General features: G+C 39.6%; 1 protein-coding gene across 1 annotated transcript in view; it reads left to right on the plus strand.

The window, feature by feature from the left end:
* Positions 1 to 15,180, plus strand: part of MMRN1 (multimerin 1) — a 44,805-nt gene extending 29,625 nt beyond the window's left edge. The window contains exons 6-8 of the mRNA XM_009887736.1: positions 4,487 to 6,445; positions 13,454 to 13,600; positions 14,759 to 15,180. Coding sequence (XP_009886038.1) covers positions 4,487 to 6,445; positions 13,454 to 13,600; positions 14,759 to 15,180 — 2,528 coding nt within the window. The remainder of the gene's footprint in view (positions 1 to 4,486; positions 6,446 to 13,453; positions 13,601 to 14,758) is intronic.
* The last annotated feature ends 7,938 nt before the right edge of the window (positions 15,181 to 23,118 follow it).

Raw genomic sequence — 23,118 nt, forward strand, 5'->3', positions numbered from 1 at the left:
TCTTTGATAAACATCTGTACTCATGTTCGGTAGATGAGAAAGACATGGTCAGGGACCAGGAGGTTGGGCAGACCCTTGCCAGCAGCGTTATGCATCCATTATTCCTGAATCCTGCAGCAAGATCTGTTTGTCACCTGCCTACAAATGGTGCTTAACAAGCAGATTGGGACTGAAGCTTTAATTTCCTTGACGTGCAATATTTTCCTCATTTTTCAGGAATTTTCCCCAAGTTGTTTGTATTATACATTTTAGAATCCAGAGGACTTTTCTGTAGTTTAAAAATGGAACAAGGGAACTGGAGCTCCTTACATTGAGATAAAACTAAATGAAACAATAAGTGCTTTTGTATCTCCCTTGAATTTACCAAGTGTGGTCCCATTTCTTGTCTTTTCAGTCCTCTGTCTCTTGAGTTGCTCATGCCACATGCTAGATGGCTCTCTTGTACCCTGGATCACGTTTATCCCATCTCTCTTGCTGACCTGTTTTCACCTCTCCACATATTGCTAGATGGCATTCTTGACCCTTGGGCATACATTTAATTTGTCTTTGAATATTTCCCATTTCCCTTCTGCTTTCTCTTCATTCTTTTTTATATTCCACTCATTCTCACACTATTCCACTCTGTCACATTCATGCTATTCCAAGCGGTCTTTTGCTGCATCATGTGCTCCTGCTTCTCCATTCTCTATCTATATTTAAGGGTCCAAGTCCTAATTAAAATGTGCAGTACCAAAAAACCACATTATTTCACACTTGCCTGTAAATGTGTTTCAAGCCTTTATTGTTTTTATCTGCAATGTTCTTTATTTTACCTGCTTAGATGAAATCTCCAGTTGCTGCCCCTTTTTTGATTTATGTTCTCAATCTATCTCCTAATCAAGTAACTTTAATGAAAATGCTTCTATTAGCTACTTTCCTTGACCTTAATTTTGGGCACTCCAATACGGGTTATTCTTGGCTTGTACATAGGTAAATAGAAGGAATGAGGGGAGGAGGGGAGAGAGAACAAGGTTAGTGTTTCTGTTGGCTTGTATGTGCAATGTCAAAGGGCAACTTCAGTTTCTATCCAGGGAATGTCAGTCAGTCATACTCCAAGTGGACAAAGAGCATCCTAAAGTAGCAGGAGCTGGAAGGAGCTTCCATGCTGTCCTCTAACTTGGAACAGGTGTATTGGCACATCAGACTTGCTAAAACTTATTCTTAGAAGCTCACCTGAAGCAGAACTTTCCCCACTGTCACTGCTATCCTGAAGCAATGTGCTTTTGAAGCACAGTAAAGTCTGTAGTTCTTCATGCTATTCAGACTTCTTCCTTCTTCCCCTACTTTTCCATTTTCTTTCTGTGGTGCCCAGGTCCTTTGCTCATATCCATTAATCACCTTTTTTCTTATCACAGAAATTCTAATGGCTGCCCAGCTATGTATCAGGGTTTGTTAGGAGTGAGGTCTGTTTCTGTGAACAAACAATTCAATACAAAGTCTTTATTTCTTGGTTTCATCTGTAAATAGACTTTGGTCCCACAAACCTGTCACCTGTTGATACAGGGCAACACTCACTGGAGTAACTGATATGTTCTTCTAATTTGGTTAGTGAAACCTGTTGTGCATTTTTTTAATTGTTTTCTGTACTTAGGAGACTGTTCCTACTTTTTACTTAGAGAAAATAATTTGGTGTTCTCCCTTTAATTTAATAAAGTCTGCTTACTTCTTGCTACTCTTTTTTTCCTCCTTTCACTCCACATCAAACCTTTTTATAGACTCCTTTCCTCTTCATTATTAAAATGCACACTCCTTTAAAAATGAAGTAAACAATGGAGTGTTAGTCACCTCCAAGTCAGAAATGTCATTTACAGCTGGATATATAACCTTAACTCAGTCTCCTGTGTACATACATTTATTTTGCACACTATTCTTCAAATAAATGAATCTGCAAAGGGAGTATATGTTGATGGAAAGTAATTACATACTTTGGATTTCAGCCAGAGTTAAAATTAAAATTTATAGTCTCGTAAAAAGTGCAAGAGGTCTTTAATGTTCACAGGTAGTTTGGACCTTTCTGTTTCAAAATGAGCAACAGAGAAATTGAGTTACACCCATGAATGTACTCTTGTGTATTCTCAGCTCAAGCTTAAGAATATACCTCATTGTCACCTACAACACAAGTTTGAGTCAGGTCTTTCTGTGGAGAAGCGTGCTCCTACAGCCCCTAGTGAATTTTGGAGTAGCACTTTCTTACTAGGTACCTAGCTGTCCTAGCCAGCAAGTAAGGGAGAGAAACCGAAAGCTGTCTGTTTTATCAGGTTCCACCTCTTGATAACAAGAACACCTGAAAACCAGTGCTGAGCTTCGTACAACACCCGCGATCTAATGAAATAGGGTAGAAAAGAGAGGGAGAGAGGTGGCAGTTTCTTGACTGACACAGAAAGAAAAGGCCAATATAGATCTTGTGGAAGACCTCTCACAGCAGGATTGTCTGTTATCAAGATTTGTTGCTTAGGTGAAGAAATTTAATTAATTCCTCATAGAAGGTGTAGAGTAACCTTGTTTCTTTGCACAGCCATTAGACTTCCCTTCACAGCTCATTGTGTCTTTTAAAGCACAGAACATTTTTCAGCATCATAAAGTAACCTGACCAAATCATCAGTTACAATGGTTTCTCGATATGTCAGGTATTTCACTCTGCATTCATATCTTGGTTATTCCTCTCAGCTGCCAAAACATCCTTATTCTCAGGTAACTTATCTTACTGTTTTCCTTCACTGAAGCTCACTGACAAAGCTCTGTGTGTAAGTGTGCATGTTCATGTGCACATTCATGTGTATACATCTGTCAAGTCATTTACTTGCTGTTCAGGTAGTAAAAAGTAAAATAAAGGCAATCTCAGTAGTATCACTTTGTTGCTTTTTATACTTTGTGTAAAAATTGCTTGACAGCTGTGACCACAGCTGACAGTAACTGAGTTTATTGTTTGGGATACTTCATGCTATATTTCTGAAGTGGCTCTTTTTTTAGACTAGCAAACTTATTGCTCCTGCCCATTATAGGCTGCCTTGAAAAAACCCACCATCTGAACAAGTGATAGATTTCTCCTCTAAGCCTCAGAGGTGTTTACTGTCCATTTTACCAGACATAATGAAGACTGAAACTCATTTATAGTACATAAAAAAAAGCAAATATTATCAACTATTTCATCTGTTTCCTGCTGGAAACACATGCACAATTCAAATGGATCTCCGGAATAGAAAAGGTACTGTGCTTCTCTCTAGCTTGCTGAACAAAATCATTTTTACACCGAATCCTTTTGCACCCCTGGAGCCCAAAGTTGTGTTGGGTTTCATGGGTCTGATTTCCTGCCATTTTACTGCTCGTGCTGAGAACGTACTTTCAAATAAGGTTTCAGAACATGCCTTCCTGTTTTAGAGATGAAGCAATAAAATCAAGGCTATAGAAGTAATTGAGAGGAAAATAGAGGAAGGCAACAGAGAATTTCTGCCTTTATCAGTACAGCTTTAAACAGAGAACTGATGGTCCTCAAGGCGTTGTAGAGGTTGAAGGGTTTAACCATTATATCACAAGCTGGCTGTAAGTGTTCATAAGTTTTAGAAAAAACATGCGAAGAATGCTTCAGTGTTTTAGCTGGACATAGGGGCTACCTTTGGAGAACAAATTAAAAAAATCCTTCTAATCTCACACCAGAGCAGAACTACTGCTCTAATTAATTCAAATATGTTATGCAGTATTCTTGATGAACACTATTTTATGACTGACTTAACCCATCTAAGGCTATACAGGAGGCATATTTTGACATTATTCACAGGAGCAGAATTCCCACACATTCACCTCTGCCTAGTGCTTTTCAGGATCAGTATTCCTGGGAGCTATTTAAAGAGTCGTAGTATACGAGACTAACTATAAAGTTTTGTACCTTTAAAATGTCTGCCTTTTGCAGCAGTTGTCATGTTACTAACTTCAGATATTCAATAAGGCTATTTTTATTTTACTTCTTTCTCACTGTAGTGTGTTGTATGATCACTTACCACATACAATCCAATAGGAAGGTAATAAACTCTCCTTTCACTTCTTGACCATAATGTTGATAAACCAGGTGTTTTCCCTTACTTTTCCTGTGGAGAAAGGACACGTCATTTTCTTAGGAGCCAGCCACAAAAGGACACCAATCTCCTCATTTCAGTGCTCAGAAACAGCTTAGCTTGGAGATCAAAGTTGATATCACATATGCAGAGTCTAAGTTTGCCCTTTCAAAATAATAACAAAGCTCCCACAGATTTCAGTAGAAACAGGGATGAGTTTTCAAACACTATTAGCCTTCCTCCACATTCCTCAGCTTTAAATTTTGCTTTGTGGGTGGGGAGGAGATGTGTGTGTTTCACTTCTGTTCAGCGCCGTGTTTGCTCACATTGTGGAAAAAATTTAGATGTTCCTAACACAGTTGGTTTGATTGTTTCCATATTTCTCCTTTTTCCCAAAGGTCTCAAATCCAGAAGTATTAATGAATTAGTCAAAGACATCGTCAGAGAACAGTTTAAAGTATTTCAAGGTGAAATCCAAGAGAGCATGGCTCAAATTTTCAAGACTGTGTCTGGTTTGTCAGATGATCTTGAAAATACAAAAGAATCAGTCAAGCATCTGAATAAAACCCAACAAAAAATTGCTCAGGAAAAAGACAGTGCACCAACAAAGCTTGACATTCTGGAGCTAAAGAGTCATATGGTGCAGATGAAAGAGGAAATGACCCTCAGTTGTGACAAGCCTATGAAAGCTTTACAGGAAAAGCAGAAATCCTTGGAAGATAACTTGGAGCATCAACAGTCAAGAAGTGTCATTTATTATGAATCTTTAAATAGGACTCTCTCAGAAATGAAAGATGCTCATGAACAACTGTTATCAGCTGAACAGTCTTCAAGCCAAAACACCCCTTCAGCAGACAAAGTCACAGAGTACAATGTTACAGAGTATATGTTCACACTGCATGAGAAAGTAAGGAAACAAGGCATGATGGTGCTGCAGATCTATGATGACTTAAGAGTCCAGGACAGCAAGATCAGCAATCTCAGTGTTGCACTGGAAATTCAGAGAGACTCTGTTCTGGGAATCTGTGATGACATGTTGTCAGAGAGCAGAAGGGATTTCGAAACTCAGCTGGCAGCAATCCAAGAGAATGTGCTTGTCCTAAACAAAAGTCTCTCTGACCTGGTCCTTCCATTGGACAATAAGATGGACAAAATGAATGAGCAAATTAATGACTTGTGCTATGATATGGAGATCCTGCAACCCTTGATTGAACAAGGGGTACCTTTTAGTCTGACTTCAGACTATGAACAACAGATCCAAGCTGAAGCAATCAATCAGAAACTTGAAAACCTCACAACTGTCATTAATAGAATAAGTTCTGCAATTACTGAGCTTTCCAAAACTCAGGAAGGACTTAAAAATGAATCTCAAACTTATCAGGCACTGTTTGAGAGTCGTGTTAATGAATGCTCCATGGAAATAGAAGATGGATTAAACAAGACCATGATAGTAATAAACAGCGCTATTGATTCTATTCAGGATAACTATGTACTGAAAGATATGCTACCTGCTCTAAGAAATGAGACTGAAGTCTGCTGTGGCAGAGCTGAGAAACTGGACAGTGTCCTGGCTTTCATTCCCCAGTTCCAACAGTTGAATGAATCCCTCCAGACACTGCTCATTGGCAAGAAGTATGAATCACTTTCTGATCTTCCATATGAAAAGTCTGACAGAAGTATCCTCCACAATTTCAGAAGATTTTTCTATATTTTAAATGAAACATCATCAAAAGTGGACAATCAACAACAAGATATCAACCGCCTGGAAGAAAAACTATTCGACTTTGTGGAGGAATCAAAGGACCATGAGGTTCGCCTTCTGAGTGTGGAGTCAAAAATTTCCAAGTTTTTGGCAAACAACTGTATCTCACTAAAAAAAACCAAAGCTGCCTCAACAGAGAAAGAACAAGTGGTCTCACTTCAGCTCCAGACACTGAGCTCCAGGATCAAGGCCCTGGAAGCCAAGTCGATCCGCTTCTCAAACAGCATTCCACTTCTGAACAAGACTGCTCATGAGGCCTGGGGGCTGTGTCAGGATACCAACAGCAGCATCCAAAAAGTGAATGCAAGTATACCCGTGCTAATTAAACTTGCTCAGCCAGATATACCCCTGCTGCAGAAAGGCCTCAAAGAGCTCATTGAATCTGTGCTTGAAATAAAAGCAGGGACTATCTTGACAAATTTAACCCAGCATGTTGACGTTGCAATGGCAAGTGCAATGAACAACATCACCAAACTTCAGAAACAGGTGAAACCAGTTACGAAGAAACTAGCTCCAGTGAAAAAGGGAGCAGCAAACATCACCATGAGCCTGGCAAGCCGAAGTCAGAGAAACACAGATAATACTATAGATCCAGGTAATGCATTTTACTCTACTAAAAGTTAGGGTCTTTGTAATAAAGACTTATGTAACCATTGTGATGAACTGAGGTGGCCAAACTTGACTGCAGGTGAATAAAAGTTCCAAAGACTGCCATAAAAAGTGAACTTGAGATTACTCTAGTCTCTTGTTTACAAGAGAATTTATTTTTCTTATGAGGAGATTCTGCACTAAGGCATCTAGAAATCCATTTAATTTTTCTTAATAAATTCACATCTGATCAGTTTAAGATATATGTGCGTGCACACACGCTCAGCTGAGAACCTGACCATTTAAATGTAACTGGCAATTTAGGCCGAATCTAAACTACAATAATTGTGTGCCTACATCACAATTAGCAATTTCAGTAAAAAAACATGCAAGCTTGGAGAGAAATCTAAGAATGCATGAGTACTTTGCAGTGTCGGTGGGGATGAAAAGTATCAAAAACCTGAAGCAAGCGAATACACCGAATGACTGTGATAAGGCTTTTGCCAGCTCCTTCGGTACTTCATTGAGATTATTAGTGCAATTACAATTACAACAGTATGTTCTTGCAGAATCGGGAGCCCAGCCAATAAAGTAGGTTTGACTCAAGTCCATCTGGAGAACAGCTCAAGTGAGTAGGAGCTGCCATTCTTGAAAAAGATATTTTGAGTGTGATTCCCTTCTGAACTTAAATTCGAATGTCAGCATATGAAATGAATTCATATGGATGAATTCACAGAAATGCAAACTCTGAGTTACGACTTTTGGAACCAGACTTGAGTGAAAATCAATAGCACAAGCTAATGTTTTATGGAAATATCATTTCTGGGAAAATACAGAAAATGAAGAGTGGTTAAGTGACTAGAAATCTTCAGGGGACTCTAATTCACATTACAAGTGCAACAGATTCCTAAATGACAGACAGATGCCCAGATACATTCAAAGACCCAGACTTAAATCTTTTCTGTAAAGCATTCTTAAACTTTTGAACATTTCTGAAACTGTATTTGGTCCCTATTGTAAGCAGATGTATGGGTAGTGAAGAGCTACCACTCTTGTTCATGTGCTAAGACCATGGGCAATCTCCCTTTCCCTCTCCCTCTCCACTCCTCTTCCCTTCCTTTTGCACCCTCCCTCCTTTGTTTTCTGCCCTAGGTTCAGCACTTTTCAGTAATCAATGGAAAGGATCCTTTATAAAGCCTCAATCCCATGAGTAGTTTGGCTGAAGGAATCCCATGAAGGATTTCAGTCCTTGGTTATCTTTTCAGTTAGAGAGGAGACACAGCCATTCCAAGAGGCAGTCATAGTTCAAAATGCACCAAAATTTGCCAAATTCTTACTACAAAGTAATTTGATTATTTTTTTCTATTTTTAATACATTTGTTTAATACAATTTTTAATAAAAATTGCCATTTTTAGGCAATTCTTTCTCAATCATTTCTGTTTTCTGCCTGTTTCTGCCACTTGCACAGGATGGAAATTCAAAACCATTGTTCTCAATTAAAACTAAGGGGAAAGGAGATGTGATGCCTTTGATCCTTCCTAAGCTTTCTGCTTTGTTGGAAGTGTCACTGGTGCAACCTGCCTGGAGCACAGGAAGCTGCCACCTGCTCTGTTTTTCACTCCACATTAATGAATTAATGTCTTTGCTATTTATTATTTGTCTCATGCTGAATTTTAACAAATAGGTTGCTTGATAACATTGGATGTGTGCTCGCTCTTACAGAAAGTGCAGATCTTTGCAGATTTTGAAAATCCCCATTTTTAAGCAAGTTTTCTACATTGCAATGTTTATGCAGACTTTTCCATCAGTAACAAGCTTTTGCTCTCAATGATATTTTGCGCCCAGCAAAGTCATACATTACATTTCTGTAACATAAAGAAGTAAGACCATTATCCTAATTAACAAGTATCCATCTTCTGCCTGGGTAGATTTTACTTCTCCAGGAAAGCTTTTTCTCTTTGAGTTCCAGGAGACCATCCAGAGAGATGTGCTGACTCTACTAAAGTTTCTAGAAGGAACCCTGAGGCATAATCAGCTAATAATAAAATGTATTTGATCTTAGATTATCTTTTTCCATTAAAAAAAGTTAGAATAAAATTCTAGAAAGAGGTGAATGACAATTCTCATTTATTCCAACATGTTCGATATTTGATGCTACACTAACTGTGTGTTCAGGATTTGTCCCTGAGGTAATACATTCCTCAGTAGTCATTTGAAATCAAGGAGAAACAATGTGAATTTGCATTACGTATGCAGGGACATACAGGTATGGAGACTTCCATGTTGTGGAATGAACAAAAGTTTAGGTCAGCTAGAGGCTGCAATATGTGTATGAGGGATGAATAATCTAACAATTTACCTGATACTAACTGTAGTGGCAACCCTGGGTGAATAAAAAAGTGATGGTCTTAAGACAGCTTCAAGTAGCTAACATAGGGGAGATGCCAGCCTTTACAGAAAAATATTCAGTAAGCTCTTCATTAGTCTTGGTTATGGATTGTGTCTGGTCCTACCTTCCAATGCACTGTTTTATGCAGAAATGCCTGATCCAGCATGAGGGCAGCTTAGCTCAGTTCCCATTTTCCCATCGACACTTAGTGCTGTGTCTGTTCTCTAGAGAACCTAGAGGCTGCTGTGCTTTCCAAAGGTGAATGCACTCTCTTGTTACATGTCTTGTGTTAGTTGTGGTTTTGCTTTATTCAGATTATGCCACCCTCCCATCAACATGAATAACAGAGTGCAGCTGCATTATATTTATCTATTCAAAACAGTGGATCTGTGAGAGAGGTAATATCTTTTCATTCTCATTTTCTCTATGTCTTATTTCTGTTTTCATGCGATTTCTTATTCCTAAAAGAAATGCAAGCTTCCATTGTCATATTATCATTCAAGCCTCCAGCGAAATTAACCTATTTAAATGTTTTGCATCTTGTGTTTTAATTGCACGAGTTTGATGGTTATTCTAGTTCAGTTTGATGACATACTTCAATTTTGCATGTTTTCTTTCGACTGACAGGTAGATTAAACTTTTTTTTTTTTTAATTTAGTGATCCTGAAAATATTACACCAGAAATATTGGATACCTCTGTTTAACAGACAGACAGGCAGAGTTGTCAGGGTCCGAGTAGCTCAGATCAGTCTGGACAATCTGCCCCCACCCAAAACTGGAGAGCACAGCTGAGGCACCTTTCCTCCTTGCTTTTTGCCCAAGAGCACTGCGGATCAATCTTTGTGCTTTTTTGCACCATGAACATCCTACACAGCACTTATACCTGCATTCCCTGTCAGAGCCCCCACTGCAACGGTAGCCTTAATTGTCCTGGGCATCCTGATCTAGACCCCAGACTGCACACCCTGCCCATGGGCCTGGGAGCCCTGTCTCAGCTCAAGGCAAAATCCCAGGCCTTCTCAGTCATGCTGGGCTGTGACTAACCCTGGTTGCCATGATTAACCTTCCATGCTTTGCCTGTCAGCTCTCCAGGTGAGGCACCAGCCCTGCTGTCACCTGCAGTTCCTGGCTGCCAGCCTCGCTGGGGCTGCCCCTCTCCTGCTGCTCCCTGGCACTCCTTGCATCTAGGCTACTGGGGATGCTCATCGCTTTTATCACTGTCAGACTGAGAGTGCTAAGCCAGAGGTGATGAATAATTGCAGACTGACAACCAGTCTGACCCTGTGTGAGCAGAGTGGTTTAGATTCCCAGGCTCTTCCAATCTCTTAGGGCTTCCCGAGAGACAGTTACTGATAACTAAATATTGAGAAGATGTTGGTGAGTTACTTCCTGTTTAGACATTTCCAAATTAAACAACTGAAGTCACTTCTCTCTGTAAGAAGACCATTACATTGCTAAATATTTGATTTGCTTCTAAACAACACCCCAGTAGATACTGACAAAGCTTCATTATTTGTTTGAGGATTTGTTTGTACAGCAGTGGCAGTCTATTTCCCAAAAGGGTTTCTGACTGCTTGCCCTCCTGAAGAGTAGCAAAACTCAGCATTGACTGGCTCTCCTCACTCCTACCATGCTGAGTGTAAACAGCAACTGCATTCAGTTTATTCTCTGCTATTAATAGCTGCCATTTAAACCTTTAATTTAATTTATAAAGTCTCTCTCTTTTACTTATCTACACTACTAGTTGTGAAAGATTAATTAAAAATGGGATATGTACTATAGTAGGAAATCCTTTCCTAATCTGAACATCTTGGCATCTTTACCCCAAGCAGAGAATATGGACATACTGTCTCAGGATGCCCTTCAGCAAGAAAAAAGAAAAAGAAAATAGTGGGTGGTTGGGTAGCTTCAGCTAGAAATGGCAGCAAAAACATGCTATTGTAAGACCACATGGAAGTTACATAGACATTACCTGCTCAGTGGAGATCTATGGCATTTTTACGCTGAAAATCCTAACTTGACTCAAACCTCTTCACAGCTTCTCTCAGTAGTAGCAAATGAACAGGCTCCCCAGCTGCTGTTAAGCACTGTTGGACCTGGAGGGTTAATTTCTTGTAGGTAAAGCTGTGTCTGAATTTTATTTAACTCAAAGGTTAAGTTCAGGCAAAATCATCCCTCAGCAGACTGTTAAAACACTAGTCTCAATATCATTATCATTTCCTTTTTGTGACCCTTTTCCTGTTTCTTGGATTTACTTCTTGTTTATGATAAGCAGAGGCCAATTAGCAGAGAGGCTGCCGTGTTCTTACACAAAGCTTTTGTATTTTGGGAATATCATACAGTCAGCACAATCAGCTGTTTTCCTTCCTTTTCTGCTTTCCTTTCACACTTCATAAATATGTGGATGCTTGGTAAATATGACTGAAATGTTGTGGATGCTTGGTAAATATAAGTGAAAAATAACTTCAATTAAGTGTGGAGCAAAACTATTATCTGAGAAGAAAAACATTATTTCCTCATGTCCAGTTGCCTGCGCTGTGACCCCAGTCTTGACAGTCTTAAATTGCTTTATTTCAGGCATTACAGGATGGACATTATTTTCTGTGAAAAGAATTACTGTTGTGTTTTTAAGTTCATATGCTCCATCAGTGTAAAGCCAAGTGGCACGGTACAATGTGCTTTAGCATTCTGCTCACTGAACTAAAATTTCTCATGGAAATAGTTTGCCTTAATGCAGCAGTCCGTGAAATAACTGGATGGGAATCTGAAGATAACTATGGGCATTACTGAAATATCTATATGAAGAGCCAGTTCAACATTTCCCTAGCAATAAGTAGACCCCTTTATGAAAGGCTTTTTCAGTTCCCACCTATCCATCTAGATTTACCATCACAGGACTGTGTGGAGTTCTCTTTCCAGAACTCTGCTGGTAGTTCCTGGCAAAGAGAAGGTTCATTTTCTAAACCATCTGACTTTTATTTGACCAAAGCAAGACAATGGAAAAATGTGTCACTTGGGAATGCTTTATGTTCAGAATTTTTCATAACAATATTTAATTTTTAAAGTGGCCTGAATGTTCTTATCCCCAAACTGCTATGACAACACATTATACAATTACACACAGAAGTTACTGTCTCAGAACTCAGCAGGACTGGACTGACTGATTTATCTGTATAGGCTGGGCGTGATCTGGCCAGCTCATACATAGTCAGGAAGAGAGGCAAGGACGTCCTCAGTGAGGGTGTTCTGCAAATCCACCTGTTTGGTATAATTTGTGTTGCTTGCAATGCAAAACTTTTACAACAGTCTTGGTAGATATTCTGGAACTGGGTTATTTGTGGGCGAGGTAAAGTACTAGAAGTGGTTTGGATAGCATTTAAGATCTTTCATCACCAGTAGTCAGACTCTCCTGCAATGGTTGTGACACAACTGCGTGAGTAATGTCATAGGCAGGACACTCCAACCTGTACACTAGCAGTACAAATTTTGTGGTTTGGTACGCCCAAGGATAAACTGACTCTGTCCTAAAAGAGCAGCCTTTTGTGCCTGCACTAGTGAAACCAAACCAAACCACAGATTTGCCTGAACCAGCAAGAAAAGTTCTATTGCTTTTGTCTCACCAAAAGAAGGAAATAAAATTGGATATGTCAGTATTGTCTCTACCAAGTTTTGCTCTTTGTTTCTGAAGGGCTCCTGCAATACAGTCAGCTCCAAGCCTCTCGGCACATTCCCATTCTTAGTAAAGATTAATTAGCTGATCCAATATATTGCAGACTGCCTGATTTTCACTTGTGTCTTGGGTTGGTGTAGTGTCTGAGGACCACCATACAAGAAGGGAAGAAGGAGGCTGAGCCAGCTGTGTGGGGCTCAGCACAAAATGTCCTCTGCCACTGTGACCAGCTGGAAGAGGGAAGTGAGCAGCTGGTGCTGGATGGACTGCAGGTCTCTGTGTCAGTCTGTGACAAGGAAGGGTGGATTCTCAGCCCCCCCATCTCCCTGTGGGAATGAGTATCCTCTAGACTGAATCTGTCCCGAGGTCCACCTCCCTTAGACTACTATGGAAAGACTTGCTTAGGGAACAGCAGGAGGATTTCCTAATGCTTGGCTATACTCAGGCTTTGCTGGCTTTAAACTCACATTGCAGAGAGGGAAGTCACTAAATTAAGGAGGACGGGAGGGGAGAAATGAGCAAGGAAAGGTTGGTGTTTGTTGACAGGGGTCTTTGGGACTGTACAATCACAGCCATTCAGATATCCCAATCTTTTGATGGTTATAATGTTTGTTGAGTGAGATGCTCCAAAGAAGTTAGATTTGTAATATCTTTCATTTTATTACATGTACTTGACCATCTGAGACAAGCAGAACTCAGCATTTATAGGCAATTCTGAATATCTTGGAGGCTAGCTGAGGGTATGCTGTGTTCAGGCAAAGACGGAGGCTGGACTAGCAAAGGGACTGAACAGCCTGGACAAGATCTGAAGCTGGCCTTCACACAGAACTTCAACAGAAATTCCGCCAGCTTTAGGAATTCACGAAGAGGCTTTCCAAAATACTGAAAACTTGGGAAGTGTCACTGTAATGACATTGCAACTGAGATTGTTGGTTTTCCTCCCTCTCTACCACAGGGCAGTTTTCAGCTTGTGTCAGTTCCCCGTGCCAGAATGGAGGAACCTGTATCAACGACAGAGAGAGTTTTATTTGTGCTTGTCGCCACCCCTTTGGAGGAGTCAACTGCAGTATGAAGCTGGTGAACGACAATTCTCTGAGTGTAGGCAAGTAAAGAATTTAGTAGTGCAATATGCTAGCAGTATGGGCCTCTGCCCCAGGGCCTAATTAGAAAGCATTTGCTGGTCAAAGGTCTCACATTTCACTTTAATGAGTGCCAGCTCAAGCAATAGTGTCCTGTGCTTTGGTGCTGAAGACGTCAATCCCTGTGGGTGACTCATGATCTCTTTCTTTAATATGACCTGATGATGGGATTAAATTGGGCTGGGATCAGCCATAATAGCTGGAAAGCTCCCTGCTGAATTGTGCAGCGCGGGACGGTGTGCAATAGATGTATTTGAACATGATATCATGGATTTCGAGGGGGGAGGTAAAATCACATCACTGGGGAATACTAGCTTCAGCATGGCCATAAATGCTTTATAAATACCAGTAGCTACCATGACATGTGGGACTATGGCATCAAGGAGTCATTTTAGGCATGCTTCTGATTTTCATCAGCAAAGGGTGCAGGCCTTGAAAGATATTTCAGAAAAAGAAAAGTGGAAACTGTGCTTATTCAGTCCAGAAAACAAATAAATAATTTACATCCGAGCCACATGGAATGTGAATTTTATGCAGCTTTCAGCAGCCATTTGGCTGGTTCTCACTCATGACAGCATATGAATAGTGAATAAAATCATTTGTACAGTGGCAGGGAATCATAGTGTGCATGCTCAGCTGGAAGAGAAAAAGGTATACTTTTATTCCCTCATTTAACATCAGGAGTGCTAAACCTTTCCAGTGTTTGTCTAAGATTTGTGGAGAAAATTCTTGGCTTCAGCACACACAGATGAACAATGAGAGATCCTGGGGTGGGAAAAACTTGGGGAGGGGGAGAACGGGTGAGAAAGAAAGAAAAGAAAAATAGCAGCTCCCTTAATGATAACATAGTATAGGCAAATGATAACACAAAGTCCCAGAGTTTGAGTTCCCTTACTGTTTCTAAAATTATTCTTTTGTGGATACACCTGGCACTAATTGTGCATAAAATTACTTTTTATACAATACAGAAAAACTCTGTGTTTATGCAGAAATACTGTGTTCCATTTGCTTAAGCTACTGGATGATATGACTTCAGAAAAACTGCTTCTGATCTTCTGGCTGATCCAAGATGCCTTTATACAATGTAACATTAATTGAAATTGTTCTTTGTTCCTTTCCAGATTTTTCAAAAGGATCATACAGATATGCACCTATGGTGGCTTTTTTTGCCTCTCATACATATGGAATGACGACTCCAGGACCCATCAGGTTTAACAATCTGGATGTCAACTACGGAGCTTCATTTGCCCCAGCAACTGGGAAGTTCCATGTTCCATATCTGGGAGTCTATGTTTTTGAATATACCATTGAATCTTTTAGTCCACGTGCCTCTGGCTATCTGGTCATTGATGGAATAGACAAACTCACTTTTCAGGCTGAAAATATTAATAGTAACAAGTACACTGACAGAACAATTACTGGAAATGCTTTATTAGAGTTAAATTATGGTCAAGAAGTCTGGCTCAGACTGGCAACTGGCTCTATACCAGCTAAGTATCCACCAGTAACCACATTTAGTGGTTACTTGTTGTATCGTACCTAAGTCAGTCATAAATGTAAACAGTCACCACCAAATGAAGCAACCTGCATGTGAGTTTAGCTTTGCCTTTAAATAGTTTGGTTTTTTAACAGCATTAGGTTTCTCAAAGTAACCAGTGTGATGGTGTTTGAAGTCCTGATTCTCTAAGTTGCTTGGTTGTAGCCATGTGAACAAAGAGAGTCCATAGGGTGGGGACAGGGGAAAAATAAGTGTCTTCCTTGTATAAGCATGACTGGGAAGCACAAATCTAATTATGTTCTACATTTACATTGCATAAACATACTTACACAAGGTAGCCGAGAATCAGTTCTCAAGACAAATCAAAGTTGATTTTGATTATTCCTTTATATCCTGAGTGCATACCAAAGGAGATGGATAGATTTTGATTACTCAGATGTTGGGTTACTACTTAGCTCATATCAAGTGATAACCATGTGCATATATTCTGTTTGGAAAAAATATATTTCTTTCTCATTTGGCCTGACATTATTCACCACATACTTTGATATCAGTGTTTAATTGATTCATGATTTTGTATGTAACCAGTATGATAACAAACTGGTTTTTTATCTAGCAGAAAAAAACAAGATGGAATATTTAAAAGCTGTATGTTGATACATTCAGATTAGAAATAACGTGCTCATTTTTAGCAGTGAATATAATTAGTCATGGGAAAAACATTATAATGGATTTTCTGGAGTCTATCTTACTTAAAGCATTTAAACCACACCTGCCTTTTCCTTAGGTGATATGTTTTTGAGCAAACATGGTTATATTGGCTTCACACAGCGTTTAGCATGTAAACTTTGGCCTATAATGTACACAAGGTTAAATGAGATAATGGTAGCAGTCCTTTCTAAGTTTGAGCTCTTTAAATCTATGATTTTCTTTGTTTCTGCATCACATTCACTAACTACTGAGGCAAGATGAAATGAACTTCGGTCTACATAAACCAGAATGTGATTTCCAAGCACTAATCAAATAAAAAAAGTATATTTAGTTCATGCTATGACTGCTTGAAAAAAGAACCCCTCAGGTTTGCATCCTTATCAGTTGCAAAGTCCCAGCTTGCTGCAGTTTCTTGATATCCTATTAACTGGTGTTATTGACCAGGTTTGTTTCTGGTTATTGCCTTTGTTAATGCTAATTGATCGGGTTTGACATCTCTGTGTGTTTGTCTCCCTCCCTTTCCTTATCCTCCCAGCTGAAAAAATAAACTTTCTCACACTCCACATGTCCTTACCAGTTCGTGCCACTGACCAGGTTTGTTCTCATCACTACCTCCCTTACCATTGTCAGGCAGGTTTTTCTCTGCCCGTTCTTGTTTATGGCTCTTTTGACCAGCTACCCTAAAAGGCAAAGATGCTCTCCTTCCATGGCACTTACATTCAGTTGTCGTTAATGTGTGTGCTCCAGTGATCCATGCCAATTTATTGAAGCCCAGGATGTTTTGAAGCTCCTTGAATTATTTTATCTTCCACTGTCAGGAACTTTCCTTGAAAACACATGAGAATCTTCAGCTCTCCTCTTAGTATTACTTAATGTACCTTACCAGATCTAAAGATGAATGTCCATGACATGACTGAATTCTCCCATGCTGTATGTGGATAAGGGAATCCACAACATCTTTCCTCAGGTGTAAAAAACTACACTTAGGTTTTCAAAACTGAAACTCACATTCTCCACCAGGAGCATTGTACTGAAGCTTGTCTGTGGATGTGTGCTTGTGTGCACTGCCTACCTGAACTACAGAAGCGTGCAGCACCGAACAGCACTCTCCCAGCTTCAGGGGGGCATCCCTCCATGGCTTGTGGCTAAGGACAGCAATTGAGAATTGATGAAAGCTTTCAATCCAAGTCCATTTTCTGAGGCCCTAGATCCACTAATTAATTGTTAAGAAATCTTGCAGCACATAACCAGTTATTAAAATATCCTGTGTTTCATGGAAGGATCTGAAAAAAAAAACAGGGCCACTATTCTGGGTCTACTGCAAGTCTTGTTAACAGGTTGGGATGTTTTGCTTGTGTTTGCATTTTTTTGGTTTTTTTGTTTGTTTGGTTTAGTTTGGGGTTTTTTTTTTTTTTTTTTTTTATGCCAGAAATCCTTTCTTCTTTGCACCTTATGGATTCTTAATGTACCATGAACCCTGAATGAGTGTGCTACAGAACTTTCTCCTGTTGCATACCATATTTTTCTGTAAACACTCACAGTCTTTGATACGGCACTAACTCAGCCTACCGTATCATTGAATTTTATCAAATGTAATGACCACGAGCCCCAATCCCTCCTTGTACGATTTTGTCATTTTAATGTGTTTAGTCCTCTTTGTTCCTGCTGTGACTATGGCTAAATGGCGTGAAAATTACTCTGCAGATGAAATTCAAATGACCCACCAGAGACTGCATCTCTGTGTTAATGTGACTTTCTTCGCCCTTGCTGCCCTTGCCACTAAATTCTTCAAGCTGAGTCCTCATCTTCACTGGCACTATTTTCCTCCAGCAGCCAGATACTTTCTATGTCATTGCACTGGTTTTCTTTCCTCTTTTATTTTCTCCTTATTTCTCTCAAAACTCCAAATTCATTGGGGTAGAGCAAGGGTTCTGATTAAAACCACATCTGTAGGAATAACACATAGAAAAATCATTTCCCTAATAGAAAATAGTGCTGAAGCTTATTCTCAGTGTGCTATTTAAAACATGGAAGAAAAATTTTAAAAATATAATAAATGCACTCTCCCCTTTTTATACTGTGCAATAATCCATTAAAATCTTTCCTCGGACGTATGAAAACTAAGTAGGCTTTGCCAATTGTTAAAAACTAAAATGCAGATTCTCCACCATGAAGATATGTTTGCATTGGCCACTGACGCTTATTTATGGGCTTGTGACTACGTACCTTGGCTGCCTGGACTAATGAAGCAAACAATATTGAAAAATAACTGAGGATCAATAAAATCAGTCAGCCTACCCATTATGCAGAATAGACAGCAATCAGTCTGAACTCCCAGGAGAACATTTTAGGCATCAACCAGGAAAGGTGGTTCCTGAGGCACCTTGTCACCCCGCCGCTTTCATTTTCATGCTCTAATTTGCATTCCCTAATGATAGCAGGCAGCAAATCTGAACAGTCATCTCTACCCACAGCCCTTGTGAGGGACCACAAAGCCATCCTGAGCCTTTGTACTTCAGAGTGAGCAGTGTTCTCTTTATTTGAGTGACTCAATAACCATGGCAACATTTTGTCTGGTTTGGCTTTGACAAGCCTGTCCAATTTACTCCAGAGCTTGCATTATCATTTCCTCACCTATACCAACCAAGTTATCACTGAACGCATTCCCCAGCCCCTCATATACTTAGCATTCATGCTGAGATCAGCAGTTTATTTTCCTCACATACCTTTTGTAGCTGAATAGCCAGCACATCCCTGCTTTGCTCCAGCTCGTGCCAAACCTCCCTGCCAGCACATGCCTGCCTAATGCTGACTTATGGATATTGCCGTCTGTCTATACATCTGGGATATTTTTGTTCAACTTTTTTTTTTTCTCTGGGATAGTAACATCTACATTTGCAGCAAGTGAGAAGACAGCCGTTATTTCTGAATTCCGGCATTGACCTGAATGCATCTTCTAGAGGCAGCACTGCAGCTAAATCCCACCAAAATCAGCGTGTATCTGATGATTAAGTACCTTTGACAGTGGGATAACAAGTGCTTTGAGACAATTGCAAAGCTGAATCTGGGCAGGTGAGCAGAAGAATGCAAAACAGTGTAAAACAAAATAAGAAAAAGAAAAACCACTTTTGACATTTCCAAAGAACAAAAATGTGTACCATGGCTTTACACATCTTTCACTGATGGATGCTACTTGGGTGCAGGAACTATTGTGTAGCAGCTCCCTGGATTTCCTTAAGCCCTTCAGGCTACCACAGGTATCACAGATTTAGCAAAGTCTACATATTTTCACCCGGTTTTAATTTGTTGAATTCATACTTCTTTCTATGCTCAGCTGACTGCTAGAAAGCACAAGCCCCGTACTCCTGTTCCCATGCTAGAGTGTTATCAAAAGCAGAAGACGGAAATCTTCCTGAGTTATTGTGGAAGAAGTTTTTGCACTTACAAATCATACTGGTGTAATCCCATTTTCAGCAGAGTTCTATAAGTAGTACAAGTATTTATCATCACTTTGTATTTAAAATATACAGTAGAAGTCTCAATGCATTTTCTCTTTGCAAAGCTGCCATTCTCCCTTTTTGTATGACAGCGGCGCTGCCAGGAGAGTTGTCAAGAGCGAGATATAATGAAACACTGTCTTTAAATGTGACTTCAGTCAAGAGTGCTTGGTAAGAAAACTTTATCAGCAAGCTGCTTCCTAGCTGAAGTTGCTATAGATATGTTACAACCAACACGCTGGCTCAGAATGAACTTCCTTGCCCTGCTTCCCCACCCTCAGAAATCTGTGGTGGCTGCTAGCTGAACACAGTCTTCTGCATTCACATATTCCATGTAAACAAACTGAAGTGTTTCTGAAAATATTTATTGCGGTGGTTGCTATTGAAGATTCTTATCTCAGAAAATGCAAGTTGCAAACAAAACAGACCATGGCTGTTTACAAACAGCGCACATGTACTTCCAGAAAGCTTGCTATTCCGATCTGCAGGAGTTGGGAGATACCATACAAATTACCTGAAGTGCCCAGAAGTTCTTTATAAAGACCAGAGGCCTTTTGAAAGCTCTTTGAACCCGTTATTGGAAACCAGTATATCTCCCATCCATGCAGATTTAGTGTGATGAAGGCTTATATGTCTCAAATGAAATCACACATTTGACATTAAACATCTGCTGGAGCATCCTTCCTTCTAATGGCAAATTCAAGAATGGTGGCAAATAAAAAAAAAATAAAAATCCAACTGATGGACATGTTTAGACAGAGAATTATCCTCAGCTCTATCTGACTCCTCTGACTCCTCTGAAAATTGTCTTGGAAGGGAACAAAAAAAAAAAAGTTCAGCCATCCATTGCTAGGCTACTTATTGCTCCTTACTGAAGGGAAAAAATACATGTGCAAAAACTGTATATGATTACTTCCTGACAAAGAAAGTGCCATTACTATCTTACACAAGCAAGAGACCATTTTCAGGCTCAGGGTTTAGGCACATTCTAGAAGAACATAGTAGACCTCAAGTATGGTTTCCGTCAAGAATTTCTAGTGTTTAAGTTGATTACTCTGTTACCTTGGCACCAACACCTGGGCATTACTACAGCTTGTTAACAGGTACACACTATCATAGTGCATTTAATTCTGGAAAACAAGGAACTATACTTACAGGAAAAGGAGAAAGATCTCACTGAAATTTGAAAGGCAGCAAAAGAAACTGTGGAATGCATTAAATACAGCCTATCTTGGCCAAAAAATGCTAAAGTTCGTCCCTTTACATGTTGAATTATTTGTGTGAGCTAAGTATGGTGAGAGCTCTGAGGAACTCCTAGCCTTTAGAGCAGAAGATACAGATTTAGATTCACCCTTAGTTTGTCTGTGGGCTTGTCTTATTTGCATAGGTTTGGACTTCGACTTAACTAGTACATATGGCCATTTTCCCCGAAGGGAGTTCAGATGCTTAAATAATTGTGAAGGAAAGGCACAGATGCATAAGGCAGGGAAATAACAGAGGCCCTGTTTGTACCTAGTAAAGCATAAAATTAATTTTTGCCCTTTTGCTCATCTGATGTACCTTTACAAAAAAACACCTGTTAAACAGTCCACAAGTTGTTTTTTTATCCAGCAAACATCTGCAAAGTTAAACTGTTGAAAGGTTTAAAGAAATTGCATAAGTAATAATACATGTGCCTTCCTCAATAAGGACAAAGAGAAAAATAAATTAAAATTAAGATATTTTAATATACTCGTCCGGTAAGGGAGAGCGTTCATCAACAAATAGGATGACCAGCTGAGAGGGGCTGTGTGAGGTGAGCTTTTGTAGCAGTCTACCCTAAGGCACAGAAAGGCTTAATTTTAAATTATTTCAGAATAGAAACTAACTTTCCTCGTGGAGTTGTTGTCTAGGAAACCAATTTTCATGTTTCACTGTGTGAAGTAGCTTTTCTTGCAGGACTTCACCTTTGTGGTGTGATATGAAGCTTATTTGGTGGGCGTGTGATGTTACCACACGAGCACAAAGCCTCACGACAAATTTCAGTGGCGACTGAGAGCTTGACCCACTGCTCCTGTGAAGCCCTGTGCCAGGTACACTCGGTACGTGTTCTTCAGGCTCTCGCAGCAGCTGTTGGCATTCGCTGTGACTCTGACCTGAACCACAGCCCTGCCTTTTCTCAGCCTTTCCTGTCTTCTGCCTTGCCTTTCTTTCCACTTCTCTGCTGGTTTTGGGAACAATCGGTCTGTGGTGACTTTGGAAATTGTTTATGATGCAATATTTTTCCACCAGACTTCTTTTGAACCATAAAATAAGTAATTTTTTTTTTTCCCTATTTTTTTTTCTTTACTAATTCCTACTGTAACCCTATTAGTCATTTTAATTCTGTTGTAGTACACTACAAAACTCCCAAAAGTTCATGTAGAAGAAGGGGTATTCTTTCAATCTATTTGTACACAAACACAGTATTTCATTGTTGTTGTTTGTGTGGTGATTTTTTTCTTTTTTTTAGGCTATAACAGAAAAAGCTGGTGGGGAGAAACTACTTTTCAACTAGGTGATATTTATCCTTGTTAGAGGAGAAAGTTCACATGGCTCTGAAACTGTCTAGTGATCCCCTGTTTTAAACTTGATGCCATCCTTTTCATTTTTACAGATGTGTATACGATTTGACCACTCATCTGGTAGCTTGTTTCATATCTCTCTCTACAAATCATACTCTCTGAGGTTATTTTTCCAATGACTGTTAATCAGACAATGTGTGTACATCAAAGGCTCTGTACTGTCAGAGAAAAATAATTGACCTGTTATAAAAAACCCTTGGAGATCCTTCCAAGCTAAGATATACTGTTGGTCGCCCAGCAATGCTGCCCAGCCAAAGGCTGCAGCCAGCAAGTAGACCTTGATCTACTTTTTGAAACAGTATTAGAAGCAGGTTCAAAGATATGAAGGTGGAAGAGGACAGTTAAAACCAGAGAATAATTAAAGCAATGCAGGAAGAGTTAGTCAAGAGCTGGTATGTGAATTTCTTGCACAGTGTATTGCATAGACTTATAGAGCTTTTTAACACTGCTGAGGGTCAGGTGAAAAATTCTCTTCTGTGCTGCTCAGAAAAGCTTCCTATTTGCTGAAGACAGAGAATGAATGGCAAGACATTAGATTTATAGATCCATAACATTAGATTTAATTAAAGCATTTGAACACGAGTAAAATCTTGATGTCCACCTGAATGCGGAAGGGAGGTACAGAATGAAGAATAATTAGATTTAATTAAAGCATTTGAACACAAGTAAAATCTTGATGTCCACCTGAATGCAGAAGGGAGGTACAGAATGAAAAATAATTAGATTTAATTAAAGCATTGGAACACAAGTAAAATCTTGATGTCCACCTGAAAGCAGCAGGGAGGTACAGAACGAAGATTAATGCAGCTTCTGAAACTTGTCAGGAAATCTATCAACAGTAACAGCAACACCGGATCTGAGTGGATCTGAATAGTGCACTCGCTTTATTACTGGGAAGAACAGGATTAAGCAGGGGGCATCTGAGGCATCTTTGGCAATCTCAGCTCTTATTTTGCCATCTCCAAGTGTTAGATCAAAACTGGAGTGTAAGTTGCAAACAGGCATGTAACAAGCCTAACTCCAGCTTGTGCATTGATGTGTGTGTACAGAGCTTCCCTTGGCTTATATGCACTGATAAAAACAAACTCATTGAGTGAAGTGTCTGTCTATGTCAAATTACCTGATGGCAGCTGCCTGTAATTTTGAATATGCTTTTGCAATAACTTACCATG

Source organism: Charadrius vociferus, unplaced genomic scaffold (assembly GCF_000708025.1).
Source record: "Charadrius vociferus isolate BGI_N301 unplaced genomic scaffold, ASM70802v2 scaffold296, whole genome shotgun sequence".
NCBI lineage: Eukaryota > Metazoa > Chordata > Aves > Charadriiformes > Charadriidae > Charadrius > Charadrius vociferus.